At 53.3% G+C, this 17,588-nt stretch overlaps 1 protein-coding gene across 1 annotated transcript in view; it reads left to right on the top strand.

The window, feature by feature from the left end:
• PEBP4 (phosphatidylethanolamine binding protein 4) overlaps positions 1-2,374 on the top strand; it is a 215,637-nt gene extending 213,263 nt beyond the window's left edge. Inside the window, exons 8-9 of the mRNA XM_059070951.1 lie at positions 2,185-2,200; positions 2,239-2,374. Of these exons, the coding sequence (XP_058926934.1) occupies positions 2,185-2,200; positions 2,239-2,374 (152 nt within the window). The remainder of the gene's footprint in view (positions 1-2,184; positions 2,201-2,238) is intronic.
• The last annotated feature ends 15,214 nt before the right edge of the window (positions 2,375-17,588 follow it).

The raw sequence follows: 17,588 nt of genomic DNA, 5'->3' as shown, positions 1-17,588 counted from the left end.
AGAGCAGACTGCTGGGAGAGGGGAGCAAGATCTCCCTGGGTGCAGGGGATTTCTTTCTGTCAACTTGCTCTGATCTCGTGATGAGTTTCAATTCCCTCCCTGACACCCAGTTCCTTCCTGCCCTGCTCCGTGGGGAAGGCCCCCCTGTCCCCGTGCCTGCCATGCACCAGTTCACCCATGACCTTTTCTCTGGCATGCAGGCACACACACACACACATATAAAAGCATGCACACACGTGTGCACACACATACACACACACACACACACATTCCCAGGGTCGTGTTACTACAATTCTTTTTCAGCCCCCTGGGTGCCCTCAGTGCAAAGGCCACCGCCAGGAGAGTACCTGCTCCCTCTTTTCTCCCTCCCTCCCTCCCTCCCATCCTAGTGGAAAATCCCCAGCATTGGCTCCTACAGCCCAGCAGAAGTCCATCCCATGCAGCCCTTCCCCCAAGACAACTCCTGAAGCACCCATTTTCTAGGCCCTCAAAAGCCCAATTTTAATGCACAATCACATTCACAATTACAGCCAGATAAGACCTGAGGGAACCCATAGAGGTCCTCTCCCCCATCCATGCCCCTGAGAAGCTTCTGCACCAGGACCTGGTCGTGTTTCCAAAACCCTGGGCCTCAGGCACCCTCAGCACCACCATCCCATCTGTGCACTAGGAATAAAAATAGTCTCCTCTCGTGAGGCTTGTGTGAATATGTGTGGAGTTCCTAGAACTGTGCCTGGCATAGGAAGCACTATATCAGTGTTATTGCTATTATTATTATTATTATCATTGTTTTGTTTCTTTGGTTTAAAAATTGTCCTCTCCTTGAGACCATCTCTGAAATGCAAACAGTGGGGGTGTGGGGGGGTGGCAGGTAGGGGGGACTTGCCTTCTTCATTGCTAAGAATGGAGGTGGGTGCAGACCAAGGACCACAGGTGGGTAAAGGGGCGGCTCAGGGAGGAATCTAGGCTGCCGGCCCCTTACCTCCTGCTCTCCGTGTGTTAGAGATTACTGTTCTCCATTAGTTGAGGCTATATCAGCCCCTGTCTAGCTCTGCTCCAGGCAGGCTCTACCCCTAGTACTCCCTCCAGCCAGGGAAGGCTGCTAGATTTTAGGGGAAAAAAACCAGGGGGTGGGCAGTGATGGTGGTAAATAAATAAATAAATAAATAAATAAATAAATAAATAAATACATGTTGCCCAATTCAATTTGCTAGTATAAGTATGGCCCAGGCAATATGGGGGACATACTTACACTAACAGAGTATTCGTTGCTCCTCTGAAATTCAAGTTGAACTGGGCAACCTGTATTTTATCTGGCAACCATCCACCAAGGGTGCCTGAGGCCCAGGGTTTGGGAAACAAGAGCATGGGAATATGCCTCTGACCACCTCCCTCAACCTCTCCCCCGTGCCTGGGGCCTCGCCCTCCTTGCCCTGCTGCTAGGCCTGTTCACACTTGTCCCAGAAGATGCACCTCCCGCTATGCCCCTGTATTCTCTCCCCCTGAGGAGGCCCCCTCTGGCCTGGGCACCCACTGGACTTCCCCAGGGTCCAGGCCAGGAACGTCTCGCCCACACCCCGCTCCCCTCCAGGATCCAGGTCCTCAGGGCAGGGAGAAGAAGCCTGGCCATATGCGCTGCCTCTCACCTCTGCCAGAGCCAGGGAAGGAACCCTGTCACACTAGGTCTCCTGGGACTCCGGGGGAGGTGGCCGGGCTTCTGGGGAGGAGGTTGGAAGAACGGCAGAGATGCTTCTGCAGAGCTCAGCCCCGGCACATGGGCTGACCAGGTATGAAGAAAAGAAGCATTCAGGCCTCAGTCAGGACAGCCTGCAGGAAAAGAGGGGTGGGTGGAGGAAGTGGGCAGCCAACCTGTCTGGGCATTTCCTTTCTGCGTACGAGTGAGAAGGCAGAGTTCTGCCAAATAAAGGCCTGGAGAAACCGACCAAAGGCCATCCCCGTTGTCCTCTGGGAAGCGTCCTTCCCAGACGCTGCTAACATCCAGAGGCTGCCCCTGCAGCCAGGAGCCAGAGGGTTCCCCCAGGCATCTGCTGCCCTCAGACCGATGGCCACAGCCACCTCCTGCTCTCTCCACTCCCCACAGCTGGCCTCCCTCTCAGGCCCCTTCCAGCTCTGAAGTCCACGGTTCTCTCTCACTACTTCCCTGTGGTCTGTTTGCCCTTCCAGCCTCTTGGAAAATGGACAGATTTCTGAGCCGCTTCTTGGAAAATGGACAGATTTCAGATTTCTGAGCCGCTTCCACCTGGGCGAACCTGAAGCCAGCATCCAGTTCATGACCCCAAATTACCAGGACACGCTAAATCACCAGGCTCCGGGAGGAAGCAGTGAGCCCAAGAACAAACCTGAGCTGAGATAACTGCCCACCAGACCTCAGGCTTCGTGTTGCAGGTGTGTACACTGTGCTCGCCACCCATGGTCTGTGTATGGAACCCACTCCGGGGATGGAACACTTTCTCTTCCAAAAAAAAAAAAAAAAAAATCATCCAGGGCTTAATGGTTGGATGTTCTGTTTCCAAACCTGTCCTCCTTCTAAAACCAAAAGGAGGAAATCAATTGATGTCCAGCACTGGGGCCTGGGGCATTCCTGTAAATGCAAGTGGTGGTGGGGAGAAGTGGGGTGGGAAGGATGGACAGGCGGGTGGGGGGGGGGTGGAATCTCTAGCCCTGAACGATCCCTGAGGTACCGTGTGACCTTGAGCAAGTCACTTATCCTCTCTAAAATTCTGCTTCCTCAGTTGTGAAATTGAGGGAGGAAGAAGAGGCTGGGTGGGGGGTGGTTTATCACCATGGTCCTTTCCAACACTGACATTCATTTAACAAACATTGTCAGCACCTGGTATGTGCCTGACCTCCTGCCAGGTGCTGGGGTTACATGTATGACCAGGGCAGGCCCAACAGGAGGCTTGCTTCTTGGAGCTTCCAGACTACTATGGGAGGTCAAACTTTATCAGATGACCACAAGCAAATTCCAGCAAATGTGGCAAGTGTTATAAGGTGTAAAGGCGACGCTCTTTGTGATGGGGGGTGGGGGGTGGTAAAGGCTCAAAAAGCCCTCTTCTTGGGCTTCCCTGGTGGCGCAGGGGTTAAGAATCTGCCTGCCAATACAGGGACACGTGTTCGAGCCCTGGTCTGGGAAGATCCCACACGCCGCAGAGCAACTAAGCCCGTGCACCACAACTACTGAGCCTGTGCTCTAGAGCCCGGGAGCCACAACTACTGAAGCCCCTGCGCCTAGAACCCGTGCTCCACAACAAGAGAAGCCACAGCAATGAGAAGCCCGCACACTGCAACAAGGAGTGGCCCCCGCTCGCCACAACTAGAGAAAGCCCATGGCGCAACAACGAAGACCCAAGGCAGCCAAAAATAAATAAATAAAAAATAAAAATAAATAAAAGAAAGCTGCCTGCTGACTTAAAAAATAAAAACAAAAGCCCGGGCTTCCCTGGTGGCGCAGTGGTTGAGAGTCCGCCTGCCGATGCAGGGGACGCGGCTTCGTGCCCAGGTCCGGGAAGATCCCACATGACGCGGAGCGGCTGGGCCCGTGAGCCATGGCCGCTGAGCCTGCGCGTCCGGAGCCTGTGCTCTGCCACAGGAGAGGCCACAACAGTGAGAGGCCCGCGTACCGCAAAAAAAAAAAAAAAAAAAGCCTTCTTCTTCCTGAGGAAATGATGTTTAACTTCAAGGCTGAGAAGTGGGGTAGGGGTTAATGATGAGTGGGGACAGGGGACAAAGAGGAGAAATGACACCTCCAAGCTCCCGTGGCTGATGGGGGCAATGAAAGGCCAAAATCATGGCCACCTGGACAGATGGACAAAGACCAGAACAAGCCAGGCCTTGCAGCCATGTTCACGTTTTGGACTATACCCTGAAAACGATGGGGAATCGTGGAATGATAAGTAGACTGGAGGGGAGAAGGGGCATCATCTGATTTATGCTTTTAGAAAGCTGTGAAGAAACACCTTGGTGTCTGCAAGGAAAGGATTTTCAGCGCCTTGACTGCCCCTGGACATTCTCTGAAGGTCTCTTGGCTTTCCCACCCAAAACCCCCTTGGAGGCACCTCTCTGCTACGGTCTCATTCATAGGCTAAACTCCCCTGCCCTCAACTCCAGTCCCCTCAGCCCCACCCCCACTCCCTCAACAAGCCCCTCTGCTCGAGAGTTAATTACTCCCCACCTCCTTGGCTAGAATACAGCAAGATGGGTGACTCATGCATGCAAAGTGCCTGAGATCCCCAGATGAAAGGGGCAGGCTGCACCTGGGCCCAGGGTTATTGCCTTCCTAGAGGCGTGCCAACCCCTCAGCCCAGGCCAGCACACTCTTGACTAGTGGGAAGATTTTAGTGACAGGCATCTGAAGAACAGCAGGAGGTGGGAGACGGAGTTTGTGATGGGAGGGGATTGGATGATGCACCCACCCCCCTACTGCCCCATACCGATAGATTCAGCTCCCTGCCCAGGTGATGGACAGCAAGCTCTTGTGCTATAGAAGGGCCTTTGACGCCAGCCCAGGCAGCAGGAACTCCCTACTCCCTTCTACGCCACCAGGCAGGCTTGTCGGCAGAGCTACAAGAAGAAGCAAAAGGAAGTGTCCCTTTGCAGCGTCATGGAAGGCAGCCCTGGAAGGGACTCTCTGAGTGTGTGTGAACCTCCCTCTCTCTGGGCCCTTCTCCCCGCAGCACCCACCCGACCGGGCCCAGAGTGTAATTGGCAGCTCCGGTCGGTGCCCAGGGCCAGCATAAATAGCAGGTCAGCTTCCTAGAGCAGCCCCAAATCGAGACACATCCTCCTCTCTTCTGCTTTTAATTCCTTGTGGCTAGCATGTTTATTTTGGGTGAGGGAAAAAAATCGGATGTTTATCCTTCGAGGAAATTATCGGCTTGCTTTCCTTCCCTTTCCCCCCCACCTCCTTTTGTTTCCCCTGGTGTTTTGGGCTTTTAGTTCAGCTGCCAGAGAGACCCCCACCCTCCTGGCCTCCAAACTTGAAAAAAGAACAAAACTAGCCCAGGCTCTAGGCTGAAGCCAGCCCTGTCAGATATCCCTGGAAGCCACAAAGAAGGAGCTCCAGGAGGAGAAGCCAGGAGGCCAGGAGACCTTGGGGAAGCCCCCCTGAGTCAGCTGTCTGCCTGCAGAAGGCTTTGGGCCTCTTGCCCCTTTTCTTTCACTGCCTCCTCCAGGAAGAAACAAAATGAGCATGTAGATAGCTTCGAGACTGCTAACAAAGCAGCTAAGAAAGGGAGTGTCAGTAACCCCTTTACAGGGATGAAGAGAATTGATAGAATTATCATCATCATCGTCATTATCACACATCATTTGTTGAGTGCTATCTGCACACCAGGCACCGTGCCAAGTGCCTGACATGTGGAATCTCAGTTAGTGCCTTCCTGCCCAGCTTTACAGCCTACCGGGGCCTTCATACATAGTCTCTCATCCGATTGTCACAACCATCGAATAATGTAGGTGTCATGATTCTCATCTTATAGATGAGGAAACTGACATTCTGATAAATTAATCTTAAGATAAGAACCTAATCCCTGTTCTGTAACTAGGAATGGTAGAATTTGGTGTTAACTCAAGCCTTCCCACTCTCAGTACTCACAGGTAAAGGGTACTCTAATTTTACTCTCCAGGTTACATAAAATAAAGGCCAGACCTTCTATTTATTCAGAAGCCAGGCAGGACAAGAAGGAAGGCTGGAGTTTCCAAAAGAACTTAAAGGGAGTCTCCCCCACATGTCTTCCCTGACCCCAGCTTCAGCTATTCTAGACCAAGTACGATTTGTGGGGAGGGCCAGCTCCTGGACACTCACAGCAATGGCCTGGCCCAGCTCAAGACCATTACCACCCAACTCAACATGCCCAAAGCAAACACCCCAACAGTTTACCACCCTCAATCCTTTGAATCACCCCCTCCCTCCCAGAACCTTGCCTGTGTAATAACTGCTAAAAAAGAGATGGAAAAGGATATATAGGAAGACTTCCTGGTGATGATGATTGGTGGTGGTGATGATGATGAAGATGATGATGATGGTGGTGATGGTGATGATGATGGTGGTGGTGGTGGTGGTGATGGTAATGGTGATGATGATGATGATGATGGTTGTGGTGGTGGTTATAATGGTGGTGGTGGTGGTGGTGGTGGTGGTTATGGTGATGATGATGATGGCAGTGGTGGTGGTGATGATGATGGTGGTGGTGGTGATGAAGAAGATGATGATGATGGTGGTGGTGGTGGTGGTGGTGATGGTGATGATGATGATGATGGTGGTGGTGGTGATGGTGATGGTGATGATGATGGTGGTGGTGGTGGTGGTGATGGTGATGGTGATGATGATGATGGTGGTGGTGGTGGTGATGGTGATGATGGTGGTGTTGATGGTGGTGGTGATGGTGATGGTGATGATGATGTTGATGGTGGTGGTGGTGGTGGTGGTGGTTATGGTGATGATGATGATGGCAGTGGTGGTGGTGATGGTGATGGTGATGATGGTGGTGGTGGTGGTTATGATGGTGGTGATGATGATGGTGGTGGTGGTGGTGGTGATGGTGAAGATGATGATGATTATGGTGATGATGGTGATGGTGATGGTGATGGTGGGTTCAAGCGTTAGGGCTGATTACCCATGGGATAAGAAGAAAGCTGGCTAGATGCACGAGGTGGTAAATTTTTTTAAAATTTATTTAATTAATTAATTTATTCTTGGTTGCATTGGGTCTTTGTTGCTGCGTGCGGGCTTTCTCTACTTGCGGCAAGCAGGGGGCTACTCTTTGTTGCAGAGCACGGGCTCTAGACATGCAGGCTTCAGTAGTTGTGGCACAGGGGCTTAGTTGCTCTGCAGCATGTGGGATCCTCCCAGACCAGGGATCAAACCCGTGTCCCCTGAATTGGCAGGTTGATTCTTAACCACTGTGCCACCGGGGAAGTCCCAAGAGGTGGTAAAATTTAAAAAGCACAACTTTTCTTACTTAGCACACCTAAGATCACAGAGTCTCTACCACTTGATAGCTCTTTGACCTCAGGCAACTTACTCAACTGTTCTGGACCTGTGTTTCAACTGCAAAAACAAAACAGCATAATGGGGGGGAAAATATAAATAAGTGACTTCCTTAAAGATCTGCTGCAGTGGTTAAATGAGATGGCACGGAAGGCACCCGGCACAGTGCCTGGTATGCAGGCTGTTCAGTACATGTGTGTTTTCCTCTCCTTCCCTGCCTGCACCTCACCTGCTCTGCTCCCCAGCTTGGCTGGTGCAAGCAGTGAGGCCGAGGGTAATGGGAGCACTCACCCTCCCCAGACAAGAGTCCTCCCCAAGAGACCCATCCGAGTGTCAGCAGCCCCAGGGAAAGGGCCTCCTGCCAAGGGAGCCTCTAGCCCCAGCCCAGCATGCCCCTCCCAAGCTCAGCAAAAGACTGGGAGGCTTGGATCAGGAAAGACAACCCAGTTCCTTAGCAACTAACAAGCACTTCCCTGTGAAGACAAAGACCCTTCATTCAGAATACCCCCTTCCCCCCTTCCTCTCCAGGTATCTGATCTGTTTTCAGGAGTGGGGCTAGGGGCCGCCCACCACCCCCAGGAGGTCTGAGGGCCTTTAGCCCCACCCTCCCGGCTGTCCTGATATTACCTGCAATTACCCCATAGCACCTTTCATCCTGGCACTAATTAACTTTCCCATTACCCCCAGGAGCTGCTGGGAGACACACGAGGTGCACAGACACACACACGCACCTGCATGCATACACATACACAAATCCACATAGTTCCCCTGCAGAGACCCTCGCTCCATTTTAGAGACCAGGAAACTAAGGTTAAAGAAAGAAGAAAATTCCTTGATGGTTCTCATCTGCCTCCTGGGTACTTGGAAGGAGAAATAGGAGTTGAAGAGGCTGGATTGGGGAGAGGAGGGGACAGGGTCCCTGGCAGTCCTTGGGAGATGAGGGACCAGGAAGGAGAAAAACTTTTAGAGAGGACTGAAGAAAACCATGCCAGGACTGAGGTCTTGGCTCTGAGTACCACCTTGGTACCACCAAATGCAAGCCATCCCGGTTAACACAGAGAGGGCATTTCAGAGAGAAAAAAAGGAAATATTTCAGTCGAAAAGGCAAGGCAGAGAAACAGTCAGAAAGAGAAGGAAATAGGAGAGAAGGACATGGCCAGTTGGTCTGATGTAGCTGAAAGAACCACTGACCAGGAGTCAAGACCTGATTTTAGCACCAGGGCTACCATTCACTGCTGTGTGACCCTGGGCATGTCAGCTGCCGTCTCTGGGCCTCAGCTTTCTCATCTATAAAATAGTTTGGGATGGGTGTTCTCAGAGGCCCCCTCCAGCTGAATGTTCTACAGTTCTATATGGTTATTTGGGGGCATGGTAGAGAAAGCCACTACCACTGTCCCTTTGGCTGCGGGCATGGGGGGTGGGTGTGAGTGGAAGCCACCAGAACAGGGTAAAACAAGCATTCTTGGGACTAAGAAAGAAAAAGAGCCAAATGCATTTGGCTACAGGAGCCAGAAGACCCTACCAGGAGGTGAGAGAGGAGTTCGCAAATGTGGGGAGCTGGAGACCCTGGGATTTCAGGAGAATCTGTTCCCAGATTCAGCAGCCAGCGAGAGAACTTACCCTCCCCAGATGCAGGCCTGGGGAAACCATTCAGGGACCCTAGTAGAGGGAGGACGGAGGGGCACATGGGCACTCAGGCACAGAGGGTAGAAATATGACTCGAGAGCCTCCTGACCCACTCTGAATGAGGGCAGGACACAGAAGTACCCTCTTTATTCCTCAGGAGCTGGAGTCTGCCCCACTGGCATAAGTCAGCTGTGCAGGAGTCAGAGGGCTCAAAGGAAAGAGGCTGAGCCTGTCAGAAAGGCAGGTAGGTGTAGCAGGGCCCTGAGTGCAACTTTCATTTCCAGTCTCGTGAAGTAAGCAGACAGTGGGCTCAGGGCGTTTCCTTTAGGGCCTGGGCAGAAGGGCGAGCCTAGGTAGTGCCCCAAAGGAGTCCAAACACCTCCACCCACACCCACGCTCACACACAGTCACACAAACTCAGACGTCCCACGCTCACACTCACATACTCACACACTTGCGCACTCATTCACTCACACGCACATAGACACAGCTGGACGTGTATACTCAAGTCACCACAAGGCAACAGATTCTTTCTCTCCTTGCTGTGGCTGTGAAGCCAGCGCCCAGTCAGCTCTTCCCCAGTATTGATGGAGGCTCAGATGAGAGCTAAGAATTGAAAGGACTACAAAAGAAACCTAGAAGGTCTCTACCCACCCACACCTCCCTGGGGAGGAAGCTGCATTCGCCCGTGAGAACGCTGATCACCCCTGTCCAGAGCTCCCCTGGCTTCCTTCCCCCATACCCCAAGAACCAGACCCTGCCTGTCCACACGTATACAAACATGCACACGCACACTTACACACACCTCCACTATACGCATCCTGCACACATACTGTAAATACACCAGCCCACACAAAATCACACGGTGTACGCACCCGCTAAACACTGCAGGGTTTCACCTCTGCCAGGCTCTTGCTAGACATCCATGCAAGCTGCATGGGTGTGCGTTGTCCAGCCCAGGCAGTGGCAAACGTCGGATTTGCATGCACACACAGTCTCCATGGATGCACACCCACTTCATTCACAACAGCACACCGGCCCGCCAATGACACGGGCACACCATCCTTTCAATTAAACTGAGGACCAGACCAGCCCTAACCCCACAACTCTCACTTTGCAGACTCCTGATGCAGCAAGTGGATTTGTGGCGGCGGCGGTGGAGGTTGTGTGTGTGCGCGTGCGTGTGTACGTGCGCGCGCATGCGCAGCACATGCAGTTTGAGGCGTGTTGGAGAGGGGTGAGGAGGAGGTTCTGGCAGAGGAGGGGAAGCAGGCCTTCCCCTGAAGTCCACAAGGAAGGCACTCAGACACACCCTCCTCCCAGCAGCCCTACCTCTGGGCCCTCGCCTGCTGCCAGGCCAGGGAAAGGAGAAGCTAAAAATGTGGCCCGTCTGACTTGCTAAATTGGTCTTCGGTGGAGAAGGGGAAACGCGTCAGTTCCCTGGGGAAGTGGCCGAGCCCAGGGTGGCCACAGGCCCCTGGGCTTCTACTCCGATGGAAAAAAAAAGTTGCTCAAATAGATCTGACGCTTTGTTTTCGAACCCAAAATACCCTGTGGCGGCTGACGGAAGTGTGACCGCGGGAGGGAAGTGGGGCAAGAGGGAAGGTTAGCTCTAGTTTCCACTGCAGCAACTTTTTCTTTCATTTGGGGTCTAGAAAGCTCTCCTGCCCATTGAAGAGAGGGTTTGTGTGAGAGGCAGCGCAGCTCTGAGATTTGGGGCTGGGGTAGCCACAGCCACAGTCACCCTTGGCCTGCTGACACCTCTTCCCCAGAGGCCTCTGAAGAGTCCTCAGGCACTGTCAGACTTTTCTCTCAGGCCGCCTGGTGGCAGGCAGGAAAGCCCGTCTAGGGAAGAGGGGCTGTTCCCAGGGCAAGGGGCCAAGTCACAGGTGACTTTGCCTTCAGAGACCTGACTTTCCTTAGTGAACTGTGATGTAATTTTTTTGACAAAGATCTTATTTACATAAAAATTTTCAAAGAGCATCCAATAAATTAGCTGGACTAACGGCACAGACCCACATCTTCTGATTCAGTACTTGAGTCGGTGGCACTAATGCTAGCTCCAAATGCAAGGATTGGGGAAGAATGACTACATACAACAGGAGCTCAGCGTGCACTCCCCGTCACTCTCTCTCCCCTTATCCTCCTTTCTTTTTTCTCATATCACTTACCACCACCTCGTAGGTACCTTCTTATTCCCCATCCTCACCCAGAACCCTCATTAGGCCTTGAGTCTCCCCACAGGCTCTTCTCGGCACAGCTGTATTTCCAGTGCCAGACACACAGTAGGTGCACAAGTGATAACTGTCGAATGTTGAAGACGATCGGGTGCAGGGGCAGTCGGCAAACAGTTCTCGTGCCTCATGAGGACTTGTTAATTCAAGAATGCTGAGTCCTGCGATACCCCAGACACTAGCGGTAGGTGGGGATGGGGTGGGTTGAGAGGGGGCCCTATCGTGGGAATACAATGCAAAATCAGAAGTGGCTCCTGCCCTTCTAGAACTTGGGGCAGGAGGATGGGAGGCAGGCATCCATCAAAGGATTACACAGATAAATATAAAAAGGTGCGTAGGACCACGGCAAACCAGGAGTGGTGTTCGGTGCATCACCTGGACAAGGGGTATCAGAGGAAAGCCTTTTCTGGTTGGGTGGTGACTGAACTGAAGGAAGAATGCCCTCAGGGACATCGTGGTCCGGAGAAAAAGTCACGCTAGATGCAGGATGGTGTTGGGGCCGCACAGGTGGTTCGAACTGGTGGCCCGGGAGGCGGAGCGGCGAGCGCCCTCGGTCCCTGGGTGGTATTTACGGACTCTTAATGACGGCAGGGTAATCACCTTAATGAAAAACTCCCTCCGGGCGATGAGGAAACCGGGAGGCATTTCGGAGGCGACGGTGACTCAAGCTGAGTGTGCCGCGCGCGGCCTGGCCACTGGACACGAAGGACTAGCGAGTCCCCTCCCGTGCTCCGCGCGCCCCTCCAGCGCCGCCCCCAGAGCACGAGGAGCCGAGGCCCCGGCAGGCTCTCCGTCGCCCAAGCCACGGGCAAAGCCGATCGTCCACTGCCACGCTCGCCAGGCCTGAGGCTGAGACTTCTTTTTTTTTTTTTTTTGGCGGTATGCGGGCCTCTCACTGTTGTGGCCCCTCCCGCTGCGGAGCACAGGCTCCGGACGCACAGGCCCAGCGGCCATGGCTCACGGGCCTAGCCGCTCCGCGGCATGTGGGATCCTCACGGACCAGGGCACGAACCCGTGTATCCCGCATCGGCAGGCGGATTCTCAACCACTGCGCCACCAGGGAAGCCCTGAGACTTCTTTCTGTGCTCCGGGGCGGGTCTCCAGCGCCTCCTCCCCACTCACGACCTCGGCTCCCCAGCTGCCTGGCTTTGGGAGGGGGCTGCGCTCTGGAGTGCTCACCGGCACCCCTGCAGACGCCCGGGCTCTGCTGGCCTTTGCATCCACTCTCCTAACGGCCCTTCCTCCGCCAGTGCCTCAGTTTCCCCGACTGAGCAGCGACAGCTCAAGATTCTCCACACCACCTCCACCCTGCCCCCGGGTGGCGGGAGTATTAATTACAGCTTGTTCCTGGCTTTGAAGATGAAAAATGCTGAGGATCATTGCCACTCAATTAACGGGGCTATTACCACTTAAGTTCATGTTTGATGACTCCTACCCCACCCCCAACTTGGGGTCCATGTTGCCTTGGACTCCCCGAGTCCTGCTTTCTCCTGCAGTTCACACCTGGACTTAGCCCCCTTTCCTGCTCCTGCATCCCGAACCCGACCTGGTAGAGCATCTGGCACATTCATTCTCCCACAAATACTGATGGAGCACCCACCAACCCCTCCATAAGCCAGGTTCTAGCTGGGGATACGGCAGTGCAGGTCCAGACCCAGGCCTTTGCTTTCCTGGAGCCTACATTCTAGTAGATGTCCAAATGTCTGCTGGCATCTCACAGATCCAGCCTCAGTGCTATCTCCCTTCTCTCCCTCTAGGCTTCCTCACTCATCCACAGGCAAACCATAATCAGGCCAGAGAAGTCCTGGAAGGACAGTGCTAGTGGGCTCTAGGTAGCTTCAGAGATGAAAATAAATAAATAAATAAATAAAGTTAACATGAACATGAGGGGGGAAAGCACAGCTCCTTACACTGAATACCCCCTGCCCCTTGTCTCCCCCTTCCCTCCCTTCCTCATACCCCCCCCTCCTCACTTATGGGTCTTAGCCCGTCCTCGAGGCCTTGATCCACACCACCCCTCCCAATCAGGTTTTCGCCTGTCCCTGAACATGGCCTCTTGCAACTCCTTCCCCCTCTGAACTTCCTGCCTGCACTTCCTTTCAGAACTGATCATGTCTTGTGTGTGATGGCTTCTACCTCAGCCTCATTCCTCACTTCCCTTTAAATCGCCTGCTCCCTGATAGACCGCAGGATCCCAGCCTCAAGTCTGATTCCCTCCACAGGAAGTGTGCCCTGGATGTTTGCCTCATTGAAACAAGAGAGCTGAGTCCCAGACCCAGGAGCCTCCCCCTCCGCCCCAGTGGGGAATGAATTTTGGTGGACAAGGGGCCCCCATCCTGTAGAGTGGGTGCTGGGTGGTAGAAATGCAAGGACAAAGTGGGAAGGTCACAGTCCATCCTGCACTCCTCAAATCGGCCATGTTTCAGAATTACCCGTGTGGACACTTGGGTCCACAACCTCTTATGGAGCACCTGCTGGGGACAGGCAGGGGGGAGTGCTGGGGAGACAGAGGAATAAGACTCAGTCCCTGTCCCCAGGGAGCTCAGGTACCATCTCTTGTCATCCAGTAACTTTCTTGGCGCTCTGGGGCCAAATAATTCTGAATAGCCCAAATAATTCTGCAAAAAGAGAAAGGAGGAGGGAGAGAGAGAAATCTATCAAGTCCCTTCTCCTTTGCCCATCTGCCCTGAGCCCTGGCAGAAAAGCTCATGCCATCAGTCAGGCTGACGGGCAGATTTCCATCGGGTTCCAGCTGGCCAGTATTGTTCAGCCCTCAGAGTGATGGGATGGGCCAAGGGCAGTGTTTGTTAGTTCTTTACTCCAGTGGTTGTAAAGAGTCTCATTTTCTAGCAGAGCTATGGCATAACAAAAGTCAGAAAGCCCTGCCTAGGCCTTCTGGTGAAAGAGGATGCTGACACGACTGAGGACCTCAAATCCTGGGCCCAAAAGAGTCGTTAACTGCTTTTCCCCACATCCCAGGTTTTTTGACTGCATAGAACAGCAAAGAAGAAGCCAAAGGTCGGCCCCCAACTCCTCACCTTGGTGGATGAGGCAAAGGGCCCACTTGTTTTAGGCTGAGGAGGGTCCTGAGACTGGGAGCTAAGAGACACAAGGATCTAGAGACCACAGCTCTCTCTGACTCCCCAAAGGTTTTCCTTCCAGGGCAGGGAGGAGAGGAACCTGCCAGCCTCTTGGATCCTCGACCTGTCCCATGGGTGAAGCCTGTAGCCATCAGGAGGCCGGCTGCGTGGGGAGCAGTGGGGGGAAATCCGCTCTCCTCTCTGCTCTCACCTCTCTCTCCCTCCTTTTCTCTCTCTCACTCCCTTTTTGCTCCCCCTGACCGCCTCCCCAACAGCCCCCCACACTCACACCTTTTCTGGTTCATTTCAGATGACAAAGTTCCTCTTTCTAAAAAGCCTCGTCCCCAAGAGTCTTCTCTGCAGAGACACCATCCCTCCCAGCTGAGAAGGGGGCTGTCCCACAGTGGGCCCCAGGGGCAATGACAGGCCCCCCGAGCACATGACTCCACTTACCCTCCAGGCACCGCTGAACTAAGACAGCAAAATTCCCATTACAAGCCCTCATGCCCTGACCCATCCCTCCTCCTTCTCAAGGGTCCCAGAAGCCCAAACTTGACTGGGAACACTAACACATCTCCTCCCAACCCTTTCTGCAATAGAATCCAAAACGCATGTAGCAAAGGAGCTGGGAGGAATTTAGTGGTAGATTATCCAGTCCAGTCCCACCAGAAGCCCAGGAACCAGAGGGTGGCCCAAAGTTACACAGATAATTAATGGTGGAACCCAGAAGTCCTGATTCCTAGGCCAGGGCCCGTTCTTCCCATTTACCCGTACAGCACACTTTTTCCAAGTCTTGCCTTCTATCTAAGAGCTGCCTTCTCTCCCTGTGCCAGCCCAGCCCAGCCCTGAACTCTCAACCTCTAGACCCCCATGGCAGTTACTCACTGCCTTGGACTTGTGTCTGAGGAGGGGTCTCCACCTCACCAGCCGGCAAATGTTACTTTGTAACAAGACTTTCTCCCTTTGGTCACCAGGTTCTCCCTCAAATTGCTTGAAGAGTAATCCAAAACACCCAGATTCACCATGATTATAATGAGTTCCTTTGAATGTAGGCACAAGCAGATGTTTCAAATGGAAGCATGTGATTGGCTTGGCCAGGAGCCTGTGACCTCTGTGACAACCTAGGGCAGTGGGCCCTTTGCTCAGAGTGGCACAGATGCTATTCCACCTACCGGGAGCCCTGGCAGAAATGCTGCCCCTCCCTGACCTCCCTGTGAGCTGTACCCCCTACCCTCCCCTGGGCAGGGGCTCCTCCCTTACCTGCATGCTGGGTCCCAGGGCCGCTGGGAAGCAGATCCAGCTAGTCTATCTTCTATTCATTGTCTTCTCCACAGTTTTTATACCTCTCCTTCCTCTTACCCACACCTGCCATCTCCTTTCTTTTCCCTAACAGCCAGAATGGGGACAAAGGCTGGAATTAAGAGCAGCAGCTTCGGAGTCACAAGGCCCTGAGTTCAAATCTCAGCTCAGCCACTTCCTGGCCAAGGGTCCTCCAACTAACTACTCAGACTCTTTCCAACACCTTAGATCTTTCATTTAAAAAAACAAAACAAAACAAAAACCTATTGGGGGGCAGCCCTAAAAGCTTCCTCACAGGATTGTTGTAAAAAATGAAGAAGGGGCTTCCCTGGTGGCGCAGTGGTTGGGAGTCCGCCTGCCGATGCAGGGGATGCGGGTTCGTGCCCCGGTCCGGGAGGATCCCACATGCTGCGGAGCAGCTGGGCCCGTGAGCCATGGCTGCTGAGCCTGCGCGTCCGGAGCCTGTGCTCCGCAATGGGAGAGGCCACAGCAGTGAGAGTCCCGCGTACCGCAAAAAAAAAAAAAAAAATAGAAGATGTTGTATCTCCACAGGCCCCAATCTTTTGTGGGTACAGAAGGTCGGCGAGCCCAAAGCCTTCAGCAGTCCCCACGCAATGCTCTTAACTGGGACCACCACCCCCAAAGTCGTCGTGGCTGCCAAGTTCCTTCCACGAGCTTCTAGGCCAAACCCACCTCACCTCAGAGCTGTCTGTCATTGTCGAAGGAATGGCAATGACCTCTAGAATGCCAGGGAGGGCTGGCCAGAGAGATTCCACCAACTACCTGTCCGTCTCCTGCGGGACACCCAAAATGGAAAGCAACTGAAAGCCCTTGAGGGAGCTGTCATTCAGGAGCAATCCCCCCAGGGTGGGCCCTCTACATGGGTGCTTGGTGTGACTTGAGGAACCCCAGATGCTCTCTGCACCCCAAAACTCCTACTCCTTGTCACTGGGCCTCACATCCCACCATTAGACCTTAGCCCACCAGCATATATGAGTTCCTACCATTTTCCAGGCACCATGCTTAATGGTAGGCTTAATTCCTTTAGGTTATATATGACCCTCTTCTAAGCATTTTCTGTTAAAAAGGCAAATACCCGCTGAGATGGGTAATGCATTGTCGCCAGCACCCCAGTTTGAATTAATTGGGGGCTTCTTTCTTGTAAGACAGCAGAGAAGGACTGGATATCTTTAGCAAAAGGGAGCTCAAGTTCAGAGGGCAGAGGTGACTAAGGAGCAAGAGCATCAACCTGGTCTTTTCCTATGGTGGGTTGGTAGGGCATGTCCCCTCCTTCCTCTACCCTTTCACCAAGACAAACACACCCATTGCCCCCAGAGGTAAGCAGCGGGGGCTGGGCAGCCTTGGCCCTGCTGCAGAGGGGCGGGGCCTGCCCTTCACCATCTCCAGGGTAAGGACGCCCTGAACCAGTGCCTACTCACTCCCCAACAAGTCCAGGGCCTGCAGTTCAGGTAATCTCACCCGAGCCCACCAGTAAAAGTGAGACCTCACCCTCAGCCCCTGTTCAGGAGGGAGAGAGGAAAGAAAGAGGGAGGGAAGGAAAAAAGCTTTTCTCTATGCTGAATTCAAGACTTGGCCAGCGGAAGGGAGAATGCTGTTAGTCTACAAGGGGCCACTCCAAACTCCCCACCCCTACTCCATACCCAGTGTTGTCCCCTCCCGCCACGGAACCCTGGCCTCCATCTGCCACCATCATCCAGGTTGACAGGGGACACCTGTGCGGGCTGCAACCCACCCAGCAGCCAGGCAGTGAGGACCTATGCTTGTGGAGGCAGGCCTTCCCCAGCATGGCTCCTTCCAGGGCAGAGGAGGGGAGGAAGGGCACCTGAGTCCCCCACCCCACCTTGGAGCCATAGCCACCCTCCATAAAAAGTCTGGAAGGATGCTCCAGAGTGCTAAAGAGCAACTGAGTGACTTCTTGGTATCCTACTTTATGTCACCACCAGCTATTGAGGGCCCTCTGTTCTTGCACAGTGGGGACCATTCCTTAACCATCTCTACGATGACACAGTGCCCAGCAGGTACCCGGCACACAAATAGGACTTCTTGTATATGATCACACTGATATGGGATGGAGTGCCATACCTGGCCCTTTTTACTCCCTATATCAACTGCACTCACTCCGAAGACACACAAGCGGAAAGGGCTTTTCAGTCACATGGTAGGGTTGGGGAAAATATAGTTTACCAATAATAATTGCCATTTACTGAGTGCTGGCTAGGGGCCTGGCAAAAGTACTCCATGAGGATTATCAAATTTAATTTTTCCTAAGGGATAGGTACTGTTATTATCCTAATTTACAGACAAGAAAACTGAGGCCAA

The sequence above is a fragment of the Kogia breviceps genome, chromosome 8, assembly GCF_026419965.1.
Source record: "Kogia breviceps isolate mKogBre1 chromosome 8, mKogBre1 haplotype 1, whole genome shotgun sequence".
In the NCBI taxonomy this organism is placed as follows: domain Eukaryota; kingdom Metazoa; phylum Chordata; class Mammalia; order Artiodactyla; family Physeteridae; genus Kogia; species Kogia breviceps.
Note: the sequence above shows the minus strand (reverse complement) of the source record. Positions and strands in the feature narration are given on the sequence as shown.